General features: G+C 36.5%; 3 protein-coding genes and 1 pseudogene across 4 annotated transcripts; all 4 read right to left on the reverse strand.

The window, feature by feature from the left end:
* Nucleotides 1–247: 247 nt before the first annotated feature.
* LOC147274398 (uncharacterized) lies at nucleotides 248–4,690 on the reverse strand (annotated as a pseudogene). The gene is made up of 5 exons (XR_015119762.1): nucleotides 4,576–4,690; nucleotides 4,056–4,438; nucleotides 1,965–3,379; nucleotides 1,337–1,516; nucleotides 248–1,242 (listed from the first exon to the last, which is right to left on the reverse strand). The product of XR_015119762.1 is annotated as an uncharacterized LOC147274398 (transcript).
* Nucleotides 4,691–6,933: 2,243 nt separating this feature from the next.
* Nucleotides 6,934–8,807, reverse strand: LOC147274399 (heavy metal-associated isoprenylated plant protein 30-like). The gene is made up of 3 exons (XM_086227537.1): nucleotides 8,538–8,807; nucleotides 7,690–7,765; nucleotides 6,934–7,500 (listed from the first exon to the last, which is right to left on the reverse strand). Exons 1-3 carry the CDS (start codon nucleotides 8,685–8,687, stop codon nucleotides 7,178–7,180), a joined length of 549 nt encoding a protein of 182 aa, XP_086083663.1. The 5' UTR covers nucleotides 8,688–8,807; the 3' UTR covers nucleotides 6,934–7,177.
* Nucleotides 8,808–12,454: 3,647 nt separating this feature from the next.
* On the reverse strand, nucleotides 12,455–13,250 carry LOC147274400 (uncharacterized). Its single transcript, XM_086227947.1, has one exon. The coding sequence runs from the start codon at nucleotides 12,816–12,818 to the stop codon at nucleotides 12,612–12,614; it is 207 nt and encodes a 68-aa protein (XP_086084073.1). The 5' UTR covers nucleotides 12,819–13,250; the 3' UTR covers nucleotides 12,455–12,611.
* Nucleotides 13,251–16,491: 3,241 nt separating this feature from the next.
* Nucleotides 16,492–20,263, reverse strand: LOC147274401 (protein NTM1-like 9). The gene is made up of 7 exons (XM_086257538.1): nucleotides 19,882–20,263; nucleotides 19,222–19,523; nucleotides 18,785–19,093; nucleotides 18,268–18,657; nucleotides 17,602–18,069; nucleotides 17,119–17,523; nucleotides 16,492–17,034 (listed from the first exon to the last, which is right to left on the reverse strand). The coding sequence occupies exons 1-7, from the start codon at nucleotides 20,045–20,047 to the stop codon at nucleotides 16,723–16,725; spliced, it is 2,352 nt and encodes a 783-aa protein (XP_086113664.1). The 5' UTR covers nucleotides 20,048–20,263; the 3' UTR covers nucleotides 16,492–16,722.
* Nucleotide 20,264: the final 1 nt, after the last annotated feature.

The following is a 20,264-nucleotide window of genomic DNA, read 5'->3' on the forward strand; positions in this document are numbered from 1 at the left end:
CTTTGCCATGGCTTTTCTTTTTTACAACTGATGGTAAAAATGGAAGAAGAAAGGGAAAGATTTTGAGGGGGGGGAGGGGGAATGGGGGATGAAGAAAGGAATTGGGGGTATATTTAGAAGCCCCAACGTATACAGGCTAGTAAAAATGGTCCAGGTCCCACGGGCCAGCCTGATGTAAGGCCTAGACAAATATATGATATATCCATCACTTCTTTGCTGGATGTTAATTTTCAAAAACAAATTGAGAGAAAAGGAATCATCTTACATTAAATGATTTGTCATAATTTAAAACGTTTTACATCAACCATAGTACACCTAATATTACAAGGGACTTGGCCACAATTTCAGTCTAATTTGTTCATGTATATTTTACATGTGACCAAATAGTTAACAAAGTACCTGGACGCACCACTTCATTTCAAGGACATTCCCAAGCAATCAAAATCTATAATTGTAATAATAGAGCAAAACTATGTAGGACAAGGATCATAGGTTAACAAACACCTCGTAGAGTTGCTCCAACTGCAAACAAAAATTAAGCAATGACAAACTTATTTGATAAAAAACATCAGGAAAGCCCGTCACTGAGGTCTCTCTCCCCTATTTAAGTCATACAGCATTTCATGCACCACTGCCATGTCCTAATTACAGTCTCTGATCTTGTCTCTCTCACGAACTTGTCCAGGGGCTTTCACATCTCTATGATCCCGAAGAAACAGATTTTCTCCACCATCCAAGCAAAAGCTGCTTCCACTCATTCAAACACTTGGGATCATCAACCTTACATTTTAAGGACTTGTGTCCTTAGAGTAAGTCACTGTATCAAACAAATATTACTATTCTAAACTGCATATTGAGGACAGTTATACATACACGTAGGTGAAGAGTTTCTACCTTCCAACTCCAGCAGTCCCTTCTAGTAGTATCAGGACAAACATTTACAGCTAGCGTGGTTCTCTATGTTAAAAGCTCAGTTTATTTGACACCTAACAGAGCAGAAAATAGACAAGGTCAAATAAAGGAATAGATAAACTTAGAAATGGAAGGGAAGTAGTTGACCTTATTTTTGTCTAAATTGAGGCCATCCATCTCCAATTTCATGTTTAAGACAGCAGTTTCATACTTCATGGAACATAATGCTGCTTCAGCCTGAAGCCATAATCTTTTATACAATAAAGCTTGCGGGTCTATCTGTTCTTTGGTTGGATGTTTGTCTCTGAAAGCATTCCCCATAACCTGCATCTTATCATTACAAATGTGAAGTTTCAGTTTCCAAGTAGATGACAACAGTAACCACTGATATAAAAATTTCCAGCATCAGATCCACGAATTATACCTGAATGATGTTGTTGCTCTTCTCAGTGCCTACATTACTACATGAAGGAAAGGAATCCAACATTCTCTCAGTGAAAGCATGACTATTAACAATGCGCCCCTCATGGCCATTCTGATCATCAAGCTCGTGTGGAACAGCCAAAGGCCCTGTCCTTGTTACTTGAAACCCCACATTTGAGCACTGCGAGACATTATTCAAGCTCTCAGATCAACATAACATATACAGATGTGCATGTCAGTGTCCATGTACAAGACAGACAAAAGTGCAAAATAACCATTAGCAACCAAAAAACCTTAGTTACAATAAGAAATGATAATGAAATTATTTCTGCCATCTAGCTCCCTGGTGGACACAGATCAAAGCATGGTCATTATTATTAATATCATCGTTATTATGATTATGATTATGATTTACATGCATTTAGAATATATCTAGAAATTAATAATGATAAAGAGGATAAAATTTATTTTAGAAAATGAGTAAATTGCAGAAGTATCCAATAACATGCCCAGAAATTTTAGAATGTGGAGTACCCAAGTGCTTTTTGATTCAAAATTTCAAACATGACAGTAAAGTTGAGTATTATCTTTAAACCAGATTCTCAACATTTAAAAATACATACACATACCCCTACCTTGTGGAGCTCTGTTGACTTATTAGGACAGTATGGAGTGCCAGTAAGAGTTATGTCAGGCATTGGAGTCCTTTGTCCAGCCCTATGTGGGATGCACACACAAAGATTATTGATTATGTGCTGAACCAAGTCATACTTATGTTCATTCAATGAATCTAAATCATTTGAACAGTTTTGTACAAGCCATTCTGACAGATCATGCATCACATTAAGTATTGTGGGAACATCTATTTTTGAATGTGTAGACAACAACTTGGATACACTCTCAGGAAAATTCAGCACAGAGCCACTTTCTGAGTTATTAAGCAGGGCATATTCTCTTTTTGGTTCATGGATGTCATTGGAAGATTGAGTCCCAGTTCCATTAATTGATAAAAAAGACTTTGATCCTGCTTTATCAACAGACCTGTGCCCTCTGGAGAATGAAATAACAGCTGAAGATTCACTCTCTTGGAACGATGAGAAATCATCAACAACATAATTCGCATGGTAATTTACAATTTTTTTAGCATGACGAGGAAAAAATTGAGGCGCCAATGGGTTCAAACTATTATGTGCTTCTTGTTCATTTTCAACAAAGTGTGAACTCAAAGACTTTGAAACTTCAAATGGAGATTGTCTAGAAACTAGCGTTCCTTTCCAACAAGGTGAGTCCAAATCAGAGTCATTCTCGTCCGACTTTGCCGAAAGTGAAGCAGCTGTTTTGGAACCAAGATGTTCCAAACTGAGATCATCAGGAATGTTGGTCAAGGTAATTGCTGGCACAGATTTTTCCATTAGTAATGGATCTAAACCCTCACTAGAGACAGGTTTCCCATCTTTCCTTTCCTTTCGTTTATTGACAGGGTTATCATGGTGAATCTCCTTGCCTTCACCAGATAGCAGATGATGTAGATCCTTCACGCCAGAAGGACTGTATTTAGAAGAATCATCATAATCATTTACTGCACAATTGCTGGTAAAATCCACATTCTGTGACAAAACAGGATTCGAGGGTGCAAAAGTTGTTATGGTATCTGATGATCCAAGTACCACAGCTGGAAAAGCATTATATTTGGGTGAAGGGAAAGCCAAAGGTTTAGCTGTATAAGGGTCAATTTCTGTTAAGCTACTCTTGCACAAAGCAATTTTGGAATTACAATGGCTCCAAGTCACTACTGGTGCAGTACACGGTAGCTCAGTTTGAGAGTAATTTTGAAGCACTGATGAAGAGCACATAACTGACTTCGAAAACTCATTTGGTGTGGCCATAGAATTAACCGCTGAAAAAGAGAAACATCCAGCATCTACTTGGTCTGTAGATCTCGAAATGAATTGATTTTCACTTCCTATGATCAAATCATCACATTTTTCACGAAGACTTTCATAATTTTCACTGCAGGGTTTCAATCCTTTAACACCAGGCTTTCCTGCGCAGAAGCATGTTTATGGATGCAGAGCTTACTGTATTGATGTCACAATAAGTAAAAGCAGTCTGAGAAAATAATTTAAATTTCTTCACACTTTACTGATCATTTTTCCTTCCACACACAGGCACAGGTCCATTCAACTTAATGAAAAAGTAAAGTAGCAATATGAGAGAATTTCTTTTTCCTAAAAAGTTAAATAGTTCTCCAAGCACACAGTAAGAGTTATTTGCCTGAAAAGATAAAATCGTTCTCCATTCACACAGTATGAGGCATATGCAATGCCTTCAATAAGCATGGTTCATAAACAATTTCTTTTGTAGTCTTTAAATTCTCTATAAGGCACATTCTTTATATAGCTATAGAGTACTAGAAGTTACTCGAGCCTAAAAAACAAAAGATTGTGCTAAAATTTTACATTTGTTATCTTTAGTTGATCATAAACATTATACAATAAAAGATTAAAAGAGAAACATCACCATTAGAATTATACCTCCATAAAGTGGGCAAGTACTTTGTGAAAACTATTTGGGAAAATTGTTTACTAATCTATCTTAAGAAGATGCATAACAACGGTGGTTGCTTATTGTCAATAGGAGAAACTGGCTCATTGAATTAAAACAAAGTTAAAGCAGAAACTCAATTTCATAAGCATTATAATTCAGGCAAGTAAATTTACCTTGTTCAAGCAAGGTTTCATAAGCCAATGAAGCATTCTTGTTGCTGGAGAAACTGGCTTGCCCATATGATGAATACTGGGTGTAATTGGGTAGGGACTCATTAGAGGGCAAAAAACCAAAGTCTGAGTCATTCGCAGATGGGTATTGCGTAAAATGAGAATCCACACCAAACTCCGAGGGATTATGGTGAAACACAGATAATTGGTCGCCTTCCAAGTTGATACTAGACAAGGGTTTGACTATAGAAGCACAAGGGTCCAGTGAAGACGATGAAGACCAAGTGGGTTGGGGAGTGAACCGGTTCAATGTAAAGGGCTGAGCTGAAGGTGACAAACGGGATGAGGAGGCTCTATTGCCATGACCATCCTCCTCCATTTTTTTACTATGAAGTTCCAGTCAACCAGATGGTCAAAAAGTCAAAACCCAAACCCAATATCAAAAGCATTGTTGAGCTACGCATGCATGTTTGATAAGCGAAAGAAGTTTAATCTTGGATGAGAATGCGAATTCAGAACATACCTGTTACAGAGATGAAGCAGAATTGCAGAGCAGAGGAGGATGGCCTTTGATTAGGAGTAGAGGTCTAGAAGAAGGGCCGTCTGTCTGTTGGTCTTCCTCTATGGGTATGTATTTGATTGCATTTGCAACAGGAGACTCGGTTTTGGGTTTCTTTGTATTTTGAGTTAATTACAGTTACACCTCTTGAGATTTATCGTCTTTTCACATACACTCTTAGAGTTTCAATAATTACATATATAACCCTTGAGGTTTCAAACTGTTGCATATAACCCCCTATAGTGAGATGAAAAATGATGATAAATTATATAAAAAAGCATGCTAAGGGGTTAAATGATCTAATAAGATTACTCAATATGTAAAATCCAACCTCAATACAAATATTTTTTTATTTATTTATTTATTTTTTTCTCTTGTAGGGGGTTATATGCAATAGTTTTGAAAACTCAGGGGGTATATGTGTAATTATTGAAACTCCGGGGGGTGTATATGAAAAGACGATAAACCTTAAGAGGTGTAAGTATAATTAACTCTTGTATTTTGTACCCTCGACTCTTTTAAGTACCTCAAGCTGTCGTATATCCTCGTGTACTCTTCGTATGTTCATCGACTTCTTTTCTTTGGTCAATGTTCAATTCCTTCCATCTAACCATTGAGAAGTTTACTCTATTTGTGTTATTGTGTGACATGTAAAAACATGTAGCATGGTCTAAGATTTTATCTTTTAGTGTATAGATATTAATAAGTGTAAATGTGTTATAATTTGGGTAGATTCTTATAGTAACATCAAATCATCATGTTGTGTGATATTATTGTTACACAAAAAAAATATATCTTACTTAGTTATATAGATCAACACAAATATTTTCAACGAGATACAAACCCAACACACAATTTTGAAGGACTATTTTAATCTACTCTCTGTATTAAAAGACTGACTTTTTTTAAATTTTGTCAATTAAAATTATTTCGTCAATTTACCCATTTTTTATCGAAATTTAACCATAAAAATAATGCATGAGGGAAAAAGAGTAAGAAGTAAATGGAAGGAATTATTTTGCCCTAAAAAAAGAACCCAGGTGATTGACATATGGTGTTATGCAAAGAAAATTTTGATGGAAAGTGTTTAAATTGACAAAATAATCTCAATTGACATTGAAAAAGTTAGAGTTCTTAATTTGTTAAATTAGAAGTCTGAAACTAAATTGATACAAGTGTAATAATTTAAGTAGCAAAATAATATTAAGGCATAAATTCAATTTAGACATATAATTATATATGTTATTTCAACGAGATACACGAACTTTAAAATATTTCAAATATACACCCAATCTATTATTTAAATTGAAAAATGAACTTCCGTCCATTGATTCGTTGATTCGTTGAGAGATCAGTTAAATGTCAGCTTGGCTTTTGCTGACCAAGATCACTTGGCGACGTGGCGCTATCTCAGCAAACATTTCCCGCCAAATGAGCGACACGGCGACACCTGTCCACCTAACCCCTGACACGAGTCCACAAATCTATCATCTCTTTCTCATTCGTCGAACACAAGTGAGAGATTTATATAATTTAGGAGAAGACGTGATGTTTTTGGGAGACTAAATGGTCAGGAGAGCGTTCGACGAGCGGGAAAGAGGTGATGGGTGTGTGGGCCTGTGTCAGGTGGACATGTGTTGCTCATTTGACGGGAAATGTATACTGAGTTGGAACCACATCGCCAATTAATCTCTGTCAGCAAAAGTCAACAAATCGATCGATCAATGGAAGTTAATTTTTCAATGTAGATAATAAATCGAGTGTATATTTGAAATATTTTAAAATTCGTGGACCTATTAAAATGACATATATAATTATGTGTTTAAATTGAATTTATGTCTAATATTAATCTCTTCCGGTAATCGTTCCCCACTTGTTTTACCGTACTTTGAAGACCGACACGCAGGAGAATCAAAATCAATGTTTAATCAGGTGACAATGAGATATTTTGTGAATAAAAGACATTCCCACTTAACTTTGTTTGTCCCCCCTGTGGGCCCATGCCGTGAATAAGTGGACATCACTAATATTCTTTGCGGACCAAACAGTTTTAAGAGTCTTTAGACCATTATGATTTGACTTCTTGCCTTCCCAACTAAGAAACAAGGTCCCTGTAAGGCATTTGACCAAAAAAAAGGGTCCTGTTAGGCTGTTTCTGTCATGACCAAGTTTAGAGGAAACTTCTAGCAAGTTCCCATGCAGACTATTTACAGGAGTATAAGAGATTTCATATTCATATATGCCTCAATCAACATGTATAATAAGTACTGATGATTACTGATTAATTGCAATCAAGACCTGATAAGATTAAGATTTAGGGGCAACCAATTAAAAAGTCCTTGAAAATGCATACAATTAAGTCCTTGACATTGTTCCATTGAATATATTCCCCACTCCTACAATCAGCATAAAACCAAGCTTTAATTGCATACTGTACAGCACTATATTTATGATAGAGATTGACAGATTTCACTTCTTTTCTCCATCCAAACCACACTAGCTAAGAATGACATATATATGATCATATAAGATGATCATGGTACATGGTACATGGTACACAGTAGAGTTACATGAGGCAGCAAGCATTGACATTATCATCATTGAACATGTTGCTGACTTTGTCATCTCCCCTTTGAGTCACTGGAATGGTGCCATGTCTGTCCCCAACATTGTATCCGTGCCTATAGTAGTTGTAACTCTCTTTGAATTCATTGGTTGTATCCCTGAAATAGTCATTGGCAGATGTAAAGTACAACGGAGGGTTGGGGTAGGGCCAGAACTCGGCCCTCTTCCCAGCCCTCCTCACTGCCTTTAGAACCTTGTTCCGGTCAACGTACCCGACTACTGTCACCTTCTCCAGCTCTAGGTTCACATCCACTGAATCAATCCCTGAGTGTACACAACATATATTAATTTGTACACACATGTTCATTACAAAATTGATTTTAATACTGCAGACTACTTTTACAAATTAATGAGCTATTTATATCACAAATTTTAAACCATAATTTCCTAATTCCCAGATGAAAAAGATTATTAAAAAACACAAAGAATCAATAATTATTAATTAATATGTACCTCTGAGCTTGAATATGGCGTTTTTGACAACTCTCTCACAGCCAGTGCAGCACATCCTGACTTTGAGTTCCACAGTCTGTAAAGAAAACACGGTTTTGATCAGAGTCTGTTCTTGCAAAAGTGTGTTTCGTTTATTCTTCTTTATTTATTAATTGAACTTTCCTTCCTTTCTTTTTGTTCCTTGGTTCCTTTTGCTCTTTCAAACAGCTTTATACTTTAGGTAGTTATTAACTGGAAGCCAAAGGGATTAAGAAAGTCATGTTGGGGGGGCAGATTAAACCTATTGCTCAATGATTATTCTAATAATATACGCCTAGCTAATGTCTTTATGTATTTTTTATAACCAAGTACAAGAAACGTGATTTAAGAGATTAACATGACTAACAAAGATTGTGACATGGTGGAGATTCTTCACCATGGTAGGGGACTTGGTTTTCTGAAAACATGATATTTATCACTCTGCAGAACTACTTTTCCTATCAATCTGCACCACTTTGAACCAGGTTTCTAAGGATGAATTACAAATGGATTTTTCTACTTGATGAGAAAGGTTTATGTTCTTGTGCTTTGTTTTTGCATCTATTTACTTCGCAGTATGAATAAAACAAGAACTCAAGAAGATGCTGCATGCTGCAACTATGACATAGTATTTGATCAACTCTACTACGAGTCTATATTGCTAATCTTGAAATAAAATTTTTTACATCCATTTAATCTCTTATTTTTGTTTCTCTGTATATATATACTTTAAGGGAGCAAGAGAAGCCATGCATATGCATGGTGAAGGATCATGCCACAAATGAGATACCTCAAAAGATTGACACAAAATAACTGAGATGAAAGCGAACCTGCAAGGAAAGGGGTCGGCCTCTTGGCATGTTGTATTTGATTTTGTTGATGTTGCTGATGCTGTTGTGATGGTGTGGATTGCTAAAGTAACAGTAGTATTCAATGGAGGATATGAAAGAGCCAAATGTTCTCTTTAGTATGGTAGCCATGACAATAGGGTTAGTTGTGTATATATATAAAGAAGGAAAAAGATGGAGAACTCAAGACAAACCCAGCCCTAGAAGATATTCCCAAGTGGCCTTGGCATCCCCTTCCTTGAGGTTTGATCTCTTTGTGATATATTCCAAAGTTGTCCAAAACCATTCCAATTTAGCAGTTTTCTTGTGGTGAAATTCAGTGGATTTAGGATGATGGGGTACTCCCAAATTATTAGACTCTTTTAGACAGGGAATGGTATCTAAATCCTCACATTAATGCTTGAAATGTGGGTCAAGCTAACATGGCTGCTGACAATGAGAAGAGAATATCAGATGTTTTGGGATATGGATGAGCTTAAGGAATAGGAAAGATGGGTTTTGATGCAAAGGGAACATTATATTCTAAATATCTTAACTTTTTTAACCATCTTTGAAAATCACCACACACAACATGCACTGTCTATCTAGAAAGTCTTAACAAAGTTATATTCCCACATTTCTATTTAGTTAACCCTTGAAACCTGTAAGTGTTTTACATTTCTTACAAGCCCTGCAGAAAGGGAATCTTTGGGTTCTATACTTTTTAGTTAAAAAATATCAATTGGAAGTTCCACCACTGAACTATATGCTATAAAGAAATGGTACACTAGCATTCAGAGCCACAAAGTGCTGAACAAAATGATGGCATTTTTTCTTCCAGCATTCATACACCAACCAACACAGTACCAGAAACATGTTTTAGGTCCTGTACATATGAGTTCTTTACAGATAAACAATAATCAAAATGGCTAGTTGGTGCACTTTTCTAGACTTCTAGTAGTAGCTTGTTATTATCATTTGTAGTTTTGAATATTATCCATAAATGTATACTACTCCCAAAAGAATGCTGTCCACGTAATCATGGAAATGCCTTCTTACTTCTTACAAAGGAATTAATTCTGGCCTTACCGAATAATTCTGGTTTAATGGAAGGTTGGATATGATTCAATTGTTCTGCCTTTTCCTGCATTTTGAAAACATTTCTTCATTTATTGTACAACAGTACAAAAGAAAGAGCATCACATTTGAATAAATAAATTTGGATACCAACAAGTTCTTAATATCAAACACTTCCTGAACCATTCCTAGTACCATTGGTTTTCAAATGCATTGGGACAGTTGGAAAGGTAGAGAGCAATGCGCAAAATATGCAGACATAAAAGATAGAGGTTCTAATTCCAATAATGTTATGCATCAGATGTTATCATGTTATTCTCCAGAAGAGAATATGGTGATGTAAGTTCAGTGATTGCTTTGCCATACAATGTGCTCATAGATGCCTGGTTTTGGAAATTATAATTTGATGAAATTGGAATGAAATTAAAAAATTAATTTGGACACTTACAGTTTCAACCAGAATTTTTTCTGCCCCATTTCGGAAAATTCCCGAATTAATTAATAAATCTTTCAGTCCACCTGAAGAGCATGCTTCATATGCCATCAAGTACAGAAAAGAGAAGGCTAGTGACAGAGACCTTCCAAAGCAGGAGTGACGAAAATCATGGGCACTGTAACTTTCTAGGAGTAGATACAAAATAATTGTAGTGTAGTAATTTGTATGTGACACGACCACTTTTTTAAGCCTTTAAATTTTTAATAAATTACTACCAAGTCCACCAAATAAAAAATTAAGAAAAAAACTTAATCTATCAGTGTATGCGCACACGGAGGAAAAAAATGCATTACTGAGTGCTCAGCAGGACACCAAGGGCTCGGTAACCTGCCGAGAGTTCGGTGGATGCATCTGCATATGCACATTTTTAGGTTTCAAATGTATTTTTTTAGCTTGGCTGATGTCTTTTTTAGGTTGCAAATACATCTTTTTACGTTGCAGATGATATATTTTAAGTTTTAGATGCAAGTTTTAGGTTGCAGATGCAACTTTCAGATGTAGGATAGGTTGGCGCAGATGTATCTGCCGAGCGCTCGGTAAAAAGTGGACAGTTTAAGTTTCTACTTAATGTTTGGATCGGCTAAAATTTGACTTAATTTTATTTCTTTTGAGTTTCTAATTAAAGCACTCTTAAATTTGACGAGTTATTTAAAACCGTCGGGTTTAGATTTGTAAAACAACAATATGGTATACAAATTCCTTATTATACACAGTCATTGATACAAATGATGTCTTTGACCCCATCACTATTCAATCTATGCACATGAGAAGGATGAATTTCATCTCTTGTCAAAATCCAAAGTTGGTTTACCAGTTTTACTAGAAAAAATATCTTCCTCTATGACAATACAACAATTTAACATCCTTGTGGAAGAAGCTCTCGAGTTCTAAATTGTGCTCACTTATCATTCAATTTCAAGGACAAGCTTGTGGGAAACTTTCAAATAACCCCAAAATGAATTTTTGTTTTACAAATTTGAAATTCCTCAAAAAAAAATTCCTACCAAACAATGGTAAGACATGTTATGTAAAATTTTTCAGAAATTTAAATTATTAACCATAGGTTAATAATATAACATGTCATTTATCTAACAAAAGAAGGGTGCATGAAAACAGACTCCATTGAATCCATAATGGCAACATTTGCTGTAACTGGGGCATATTTCTATTTAGGCAACATAGTAAGATGTTCATTTAGCTGGGCCATATGGTATTTCCAAACAACTGGGAAGTCAAAAAATAGAAACCAATGTGATCATGGTTCGCAAAGACAAAGCTGGGCCGCATTGTACTAAATCAACACCAATAGGCTGATATCAACTATCCATTGGTACTCTCATATTTGGCATATTCTGATTTCTGCAGCACCCACTCCAGTTCTCGTGGCCATGGTACCTTTTGTCCTTTCAACAGGCTTTTTCTTCCATAGTCCATACCCACTCACATGGAGAATACAATATTTCATCATGTGCCATTTTAAGCCCATCATTCTATCACTGTTCTTTTGATGCAATTTTTGTCAAAACAGCATCAGATTCACCCACCCAATAACTTCTCAAAACCCATCACCAACTACAAAACCAACTGCCAATAACATGTTAGTGTAGTATCATTAAACTACTTTGATAACTAAAGTTGAAAATTGTTATCTCCTCTCTTCTTAGATTAACATCAAAGCAGGGTTGCTGACTACTTGGGCCTCCGGCCCAACATCCGGCCCAGTTGGAAAGGAGCTCTAGATGATCTTATGAGTAGTTTGCTGTTGGGCCTCCAGGACCCATTTTCTCATACTAAAGCCCCATCAGCCCATCCAAGCATAAAGAGTTTGTAGTTATTGGCTTATACGTGAATGATTTAATGAAAACAAAACAAAAAGAATAAACTCAATAAAGTAATGAAGCAGCTGATTTCTGCCTATGGTTTAAACTTTAATCTGACTTTATATTTGTGAAGAGGTAAACAGATATCTTGTTCTCATTGAAATCAATGAAAATTAAGCGTAGAAGTTAGCACGTCGATTTCAGGATGATTAATCAAAAGAGACAAGAGGGACCAACTAAATGAGTCTACTGTACATGTAACAACTTTTTCCCAGTAAGAAAGAAAGTAGTCTACTGTTACTACTTTACATGTACCAAATTACAAATGGATCAATGTGTGGAGCCTAATAAAGTAATAAACGAATAGGCAGCATAGTGGAAAACCCAGAAAAGATTTGAAAACAAAGCAATCCAATTCATATCCAAAATTCTTCGGTATGGGGTCTTTCTTTGAATACATCACCCAATCCATCCATATGAACTTGAAAGAATGATGAACAAAAGTAGCCATAGCAATATAGCATCCATCATATCAATCTATCAACTTATTCTAACTTGGGACAAGAAAAAAGCTCCAAATATGTACACAAAATCAGACTTCAGAAAAGAAAAAAAGGAAAAAATTGAACCAAGCTAAACGCTAAAGCGAAGAATGGCAGCAGGCATGCCTTATTCTTTAAATCCTTAAGCGGCTGCCGGGGCTCGAACCAGAGGCGGCGGAGGCGGCGGAGGAGGAGGATGAGAGTGGGAAGAAACGAAGGGAAGACTACGGAGGATGAGAAAACGAACCCGCCTTGGAAACGGTGCAGAGTGGAAGAGATGCTCCAACACCCTCGTCAGCAACACCGTGTACTCCTCCATCAACTCCGCCACTATCGCCACCAGTATCATCTTTTGTCTTATTCTCTCTTGCACTGAAAACCCAACAATCAAATTCTAAGCCCACCCCAAATCAAACACTTATTTGACTATGGATATTTCAGGTCTATATATTTAAACATAAATATTCATACAGACTACAGAGACATGTGAAAGTAGGTGCTGGATCATGTGATCTGGTTATGGGTTTTAGGTAGGTTTTTGGGTTTTTCTTGGGATTGCAATTTACAACGGCGCCCCCACACTATATTATCTAGGAGTTTCCAGTTTCCAGTTTCCAGTGGGCTAGCTTCTAGGTTGCCACGTGTACACTCCCACCAGATCACTCGTTCTGGTTTGGATTTATCTTCCATTTTTTTTCTCTTTTTACCCATTTTTATAAAGGAAAAGGCAGCAACACTGCAAAGTACGGAAAGCTGGTGGTCACTGTGACATTGGCTTTTCCAAATCCTTATCCTCTCCAATCCATCTGTCTTATAATTTATTCATCTATTTTACAATTATTACGTGTATCCGTTTTGACACGTGTGCACATCCTGTTTAGGCTCGTTTGTTCTTCTCTTCTTTATTGTATTGTATATTTGTGTTATTTGTTATTATTTTGTTTCCTATACCGCTTCACCGACACCCACCATCCTGCCGTTACATAAGCCCATTGTTTTTGTTCCACCATTTCAATGGTAGGATGTTAATTACAGTAAATACAACTTTAATAAGATGACTCATTTTGACTTTTGAGTGCATTCATCAAACACTCACATAATAGAAAAACTTACATGCAATAGGTTTATTCACTATTTCTCGAGCTATAGCCTATAGCTCATGCACAGATGTTGTAAGAAAAAGTACATGCACTCGTTACCACTTACCAGTTAGTTTTCTTCTAATTAATTATTTTGAGAGGCTAGAGAATAAATGTTTAGCCATTCATAATATTTTTACTCGTGAATGAGTTTCCATTATGAATTTTTTAAAAAATTTATTTAATGGATATTTTATAAGACTCACTTTATATTGTATTTTAATAATTAAAAAAATAAATGATTATAAAGTCTAATTTTAGGCTTTCACTACTTTTAAGACCCAAGTCTTTTTTCGGTTTTTGAAGGAGGCCTAGTTTATACCAAACCGGTCCTTTCTTCCGTCTTTTATCATTCTCCTCTGCACTCCGTCTCTCTCTATCTCGCCTTCTATGTCTCCCTCCTTCTGTCTCTCACTCTCTGTCTCCCTCCTTCTCTATCTGTCTCTCTCTGCTCGTCTCCATCTCTATCTCTCTCTATTTCTCTCCCGTTCTGCAGCAAATCTACAAAGACCAGAAAGCCAAAACCCATTTCTTAACACCAAGTATGTTGTAGAGACCTCGACGACGCTGCGAGGGCACGGCCATGGGTGCCATCGTGCTTAATTGCTCTCTCCCTTTTTGTTCTCTACTTGACATCGTTGTCATCGGCTTTAAGCAGATCCACTTGGATAACATAGAGCTTTGAATGGTAACCCATGCCACACCTCCAGCGGTTACTCTCTGAATCCCCAAAACCAAATTTCACAAAAACTCATTTTTTTCTTTTCATTTCCTTCACAGCTCCGACAGTGAGAGAGAGAGAGATTGAGAGAGAGAGAGAGAGAGAAAGATTGCGGGTTTTCTGAACTCTCCCCCATCTCCCCCACAATCAAATTTGCTTCGAAATCGCTCCACAACAATCAGTAAGACCGCCATCCATTTCTCCTTCTTTTTTTTTTCGTTTGATTCTTTCACTTTTGTTTTAGATCTTCGGGTTAATTTTACAGACTTGTGCTCAAGATTTCAAAGGCGGGTTAGCTTTTTTCTTCAAAAGTTTAGATCTTTTGTCTAAAGTATGTATAGATTAGGGTGTTTTTTTTTAGGTGACATATGTTATGGTTGAGTTAATGATTGTCTGATTGATTAATTGGCCACTGGAGTTTAATCACTATTTTAATTTAGTTGCATAAGGAATTGAGTAATAACTTTATGACCTTGCAAGTTATACATTTTTTTGTTTCTGTACAGTTATTGTACCTTTTATCATTATCCTTTTATGAGGAAATTTTGAATGTGATTGTATGTTTTATGTTCACTTATATTTATAGTCTATTCACATTATTACTGAGGAGATGCCAAAATATTGTTGAGTTTTTGGTTGATTCCTTATGCATGTGTATATGTGTGGCTTGTCTTGTACATATTCAGCTTGCTATTTGAACACATAGATGCAATTGGTGGATACATTAATGATCTTGAACCTGAGAATCTACTTAGTTTAATTCCAAGTGCAATGGAATTAAACTGTGTGTATTTGCCTACTGAATTTACTATGTTTATTGTTTTTCAGGTTTGAGTTTTAGAAATGCATGCTGTTGGCTGTCATTATTGGCTATAGGACACCTTCAATGCTTCGAAATTGCAGTCACATTGGCCAAAAAGAAAAAAAGAAGAACAAAGATTTTTGTTTAAGTTTTTTTGTTTTTTATGTGTTTATGTTAGAAAAATACATAAGATTTGTATATGTATATTGTTTCTAAGTTTTTTTTTACACAGTGAGAATAGTCATTGTTTGACAGTGACAATAAATAATAACTGCCACTGTGACAGTAGCAATTAGCTGATTGTTACTGTGTGATAGTAGCAAATTAGCAATCACATGATTTGTTACTGTGTGACAGTAGCAATCAGGTAATTGTTACTGTATAACAGTAGCAATCAGGTTATTGTTATTGTGTGACAGTAGCAATCAGGTGATTGTTACTATCTGAATTTTGTAATTTTCTATGGTTTGAATTTTGGTGATTGTTATTGTATGACAGTAATAAAATATGTTAGTTATCTTCAATAGGTGATTGTTACTATCAAATAATAATAATACCTGATTGTCACTGCTACGCAGTAGCAATAAATGATTGTTACTATCAAATAATGATAATACTTGATTGCTACTGCCCGGCAGTAGTAATAGGTGACTGTTACTATCAAATAGTAACAATTATATTTACTATTAAAACGTAAAAGATTATGGATGCCTCATCTTGATTTTTTGTATTTTATATTGGTTATTATTTAACATGTTTATAACATGAAAATACATAAATTATTATTTGTTTTTTTTTTGTAGTTTATGTACCAATTGGTACTGAAATGGGGAAAAAAAAAAAGAAGGGGAAAAATGACATTTTAAAAACATTGTAGCGCGCTACAGTAACGGCGTCACTGTAGCGCTGTTACTGTAGCACTGGTTTTTTAAAAAGTGGGCCGCTACAGTATTTTACTGTAGTGCTTGGGCCAGATGAATAGTAAATTTTAAAAAATGGACTTAAAAAAAAAAAAACCCTAATTAAAATCCATCTTTTAAATTTTCATTAAATGATCATTCTTATAAGATATTAGATAAATCAAAAATCACTTACCTATTTGATTAAATAATCATCATTTTAAATGTTTACAAAAAATATTTTATTTGTGTATTTATTTAATTAAAATTAAATATCTTAATAATTTTTTATTTGTTTAAGTTTTAATAGAGATAATCTTTGAATAAAAACCCAAACCACCACTGAAATATAATATAGATCAAGTCCAATGAAAAATTTCTTAAATAAAATTATTTGAAGAATCTCTTAATAAAAAAAGTATGTTTGACTCATATTCATATATTATTTTAAAAAAGGTCTGTTTAACACTTTAACTCATATTCATATATCTCCATTGAAAACAAAACTAACTCGAGTCTTTACAAAAACAGAGTTATACAGACGAAATCTTGATACACAAATAATATGTTTCTAATCTAGGGTTATATATGCATGCATATGAGAAAGCAATTTACAAGCCTAAACCTGTTTCAAATAAAGTAAACAGACACTGAAACGAACCACCTACGGCTACGGCCTCTTCCTTGCAGCGTCAAGATCTAGATGCTATCAATATCCCACTAAAAGCTATGAACAGGGTTAAAACTAAAGGAATCCCAACTGAAATAACTAAAGACGATCGCAGGCCATGAAGTTTAAATGGTGTCTTTGAAGACACTGATATCCCCATATGGCTGCTGTGTAATGTATTGTCCCTTGAGGCTTCTTCAGCAGTTTTTTTGCTCTCATCAATCAGTCCTGTTGAGGATTCTTCAGCAATTTTCCCGCTCACATCCAACTTCGAAAGATGACACTCAGTGTCCTGCTCAACGGAGTTGGTAACCATCTGAGTGGCTTCTCTGGCCTGCATGGAACAATATCACTCGCCCAAAATTTGATGGAAACATATATGAAGGAACTCTGTATTAGCATCATTAAGAATCCTTACCTCATTAATAGTTGACTGTACTTCATCTTCTTCTCCACCGCCAACTGACCCAGGTGAATTATTCATCAGCAAACGGATTCTTCTAGAAGCAGTGCCCTGAGTTACAGAATTCTCTGAATTTGATCCTGACTGTACTTCATCTTCTTCTCCACCGGCAACTGACCCAGGTGAATTATTCATCAGCAAACGGATTCTTCTAGAAGCAGTGCCCTGAGTTACAGAATTCTCTGAATTTGATCGTTGTTGAGGCTGACGGGTCTTAATCCTGAATCCAGTTCTACCAACAAGATCACAGCCATTGTTAACAGAATTCTTCCTACTGGTTAAATCTTCCTTGTTATTGAACATTGCACGTTCTTCCTCCTGGTCTTCAGAGGTAAGACTCTGGAGTATATCTTCTCTAGCCTGCATGGAACAATCAGGGTAAAATTTTATAAATGCATATGAAAAGAGTTATTAAATTAGCTTCACAAGGAACCTTACCTCAGTAATGGCTGATCGTACTTCATCTTCTTCTTTGCTTTGGTTTTCATCACTCATGTTGCCATTGGTAATTGACCCGGGTGAAGAATCCTTCAGTAAACGGAGTCTTCTTGAAGCAAAGCCCTGATTTACAAAGTTATCTGAATTTGGTCGTTGTTGAGGAGTGCGGGTCCTAATCTTGATTCCAGTTCCACCATTATGATCACCACTGTGGCTATCAAGATTCCTCAAACTGAGAGACCCATCCAGTCTATCCAGATAACTGAAAATATCATTGACTGAACTCACAGCAGACTCCTCAGAAAAACAATAACCGCCAAAGTCACTCATATTTCCCATTTTACGTTTTCGGCAATCAAGGGATGCTTGAGCTTCAGCTGGGTAAGAACCAAGTGAGGCTGTCTGCTGTAGATCCTTGGTCTCAAATTGCCCATTGTACAAGCCATAAGCAGTCATTTCCAGATCATGCTGGTGCACAAGAACAAAGCAACAGGTTACAGTCAGACTTCACCTATACATATACTACCAATCAACTTTATCAGATAAATTCCATATTTTAGAAATTCAATTTAGTGAAGGACAATAATCAGGCTATACAGGAAAACAACCAAAAATTACCAAAATTGTGGGTTACAAGAAACAACAAAATTATTCTTTTGCCCATACCTGGGCCACTTTGGTGTCTGTGTCACCCCATGCACCATTTAACCACGAGTTTCCTGATGGTATAGTTTGTAACATGCCTGCATGACCAGGTAGATGGGTCTCACTTCCAACAACCAAATTCTTGTGACTGGTTGACTCCTCACAAGAGCTCTCATAATGGTTATTGCAGAGCTCATCCAACAGCTCCGAGAGGGATACATCCTGTTCACATGTGCCATCCCGAAAATTGAATCCATTATCATAATTTCCAAAGTCACTCGTAAAAGGTGAACCTACATAAGGTTCAAGCTCTGCGTTAATCTGCGATTGCAATGGTGAGAAGACATTGTAATCAATCATGTCACCAGTAGGCTCATAGTACACAGAATTTTCTTCCATCTGCAGATGCCCCTACAGTTGAGAAGTATGAAATCACAAATTTGGTCACTAGGTTATATTAATATCTGTAAACTTGCGTATAGATATAGGAATAGGTTGATGGACATGACTAAAATACAACGAAGAATTGACATCTTACCTGATTGGCTGTTTCTTCTGCTCCATGATCTTCCAAATCAGAGGGTATATAACTGTCAACAGATAGCGGAAGCAGAACATCAGGGTTCATGCTGTCAGATTTATCAGTCAACCACCTCATGATACCTTCTGATTGCTTTCCACCTTGCACATCCGATGTTTCTGTTTCCTGAACTATATCTGAGGATGTCTCATCAGGAGAAGACTTAGTTGGGGTAGGAGATAAACCAGTCTGTTCTACTTCATCATACTTTAGAACACCAGCCTTCTCTTCTGGCTTATGGAACAAGCGACAGAGAACATAGGCACCCTGCATCAGAGACACATTAAGACATTTTCAGAACAAGTATGAACTAATATCAATTCCAGGGCAGACCGTTTTCATAATGCACACAAATTCCATGTCGTGAAGTAGAGGAAGAGGGATCGAGGGAGTACCTGGCCTGGTGCAGTACCATCGAGTTCCTTCTGGGTGGGACGATACTCGTGCATAATCCAGCTTGTACGCTCGCCCTTGGGTGCACGGCCTCTGTAGAAAACCAAGGTCTTCTTCATCCCAACCAAGCCAGTGTTGTTAGAGGCAGACTTGCAGTGGCGGGACTTGATGGTGCGGTCCTTCCCGGTGGCCTTCCAGTAGCCAGCATCGGTGGCTCTGTTGGAGCGGTGGCCATTCGGGTACTTCCTGTCACGGGGACAGAAGAAGAACCACTCCCGATCATCCGACTTTATCACAGATAGCTCTGCACAAGCAGATCACAAATTAACACTACTACAGCTACAGGCTTAAGGCTTAAGGCTTCAGGCTTCAAGCTTCAGGCTTACTACTATATATGATTTGGACATTAAAAACCCATATTATTTTTATTATTATTATTATTATTGTGAGATGGAATTAAGGAAGGAATCTATGACTTAACAGTGGGGAATTATTCATTATTCATGGTGATGTTTGGAATAAAGGAAAATTCTTTGCCCACCCAATCAAATATTCAGAATTTCCAAACCCCAAATAAACAAGCAAACAAGCAAAGACTATAAATTTCAATTGAAACGCGAGAACAAAGAGAGAGTAAGAGAGAGAGAGAGATGAGTACTTACTGGGCAAATCCCAGGGCTCCCATTTGCAGACGTCGATTTCGGGGATGACTTGGACCTCGGAATGACGGCCGTTGATCTTGAGCTTCAGGTAGTGAGTGATCAACTCTTCGTCCGTTGGCCGGAATCGGAATCCCAAAGGCAACGACTCCATCGACAACACCGCCATCTGATGATGATCACTGATCTCAAGTTTTCAAGAACTCCTTCTCTCCCTCACTTTCCCAATTTCCACAACCACTGTTTAAAACCTAAACACCCAAAAAATAAGATATAAAATAAAGTACAGAGCTTGACAATTTGAGTCTCGGACCTCTCGGTGAATAATTGGTTATTGCCTCTTTCTTCTCTACTTCCTTTTTTATTGGAATCGGAAACAACGTGTA

This window comes from Dryas octopetala, chromosome 9, assembly GCF_963921425.1.
Source record: "Dryas octopetala chromosome 9, drDryOcto1.1, whole genome shotgun sequence".
NCBI lineage: Eukaryota > Viridiplantae > Streptophyta > Magnoliopsida > Rosales > Rosaceae > Dryas > Dryas octopetala.

Coding starts and splice junctions, on each gene's coding strand:
- LOC147274399 (XM_086227537.1), bottom strand. CDS start 8,687: ATGGCTACCATACTAAAGAGAACATTTGGCTCTTTCATATCCTCCATT. Junction 7,766..8,537: donor GCCGACCCCTTTCCTTGCAG/GTTCGCTTTCAT, acceptor TTTTCTTTACAG/ACTGTGGAACTCAAAGTCAG. Junction 7,501..7,689: donor CGCCATATTCAAGCTCAGAG/GTACATATTAAT, acceptor GTGTACACTCAG/GGATTGATTCAGTGGATGTG.
- LOC147274400 (XM_086227947.1), bottom strand. CDS start 12,818: ATGATACTGGTGGCGATAGTGGCGGAGTTGATGGAGGAGTACACGGTG.
- LOC147274401 (XM_086257538.1), bottom strand. CDS start 20,047: ATGGCGGTGTTGTCGATGGAGTCGTTGCCTTTGGGATTCCGATTCCGG. Junction 18,070..18,267: donor CAGACACCAAAGTGGCCCAG/GTATGGGCAAAA, acceptor CTTGTGCACCAG/CATGATCTGGAAATGACTGC. Junction 17,035..17,118: donor TACAGTCAACTATTAATGAG/GTAAGGATTCTT, acceptor TGTTCCATGCAG/GCCAGAGAAGCCACTCAGAT.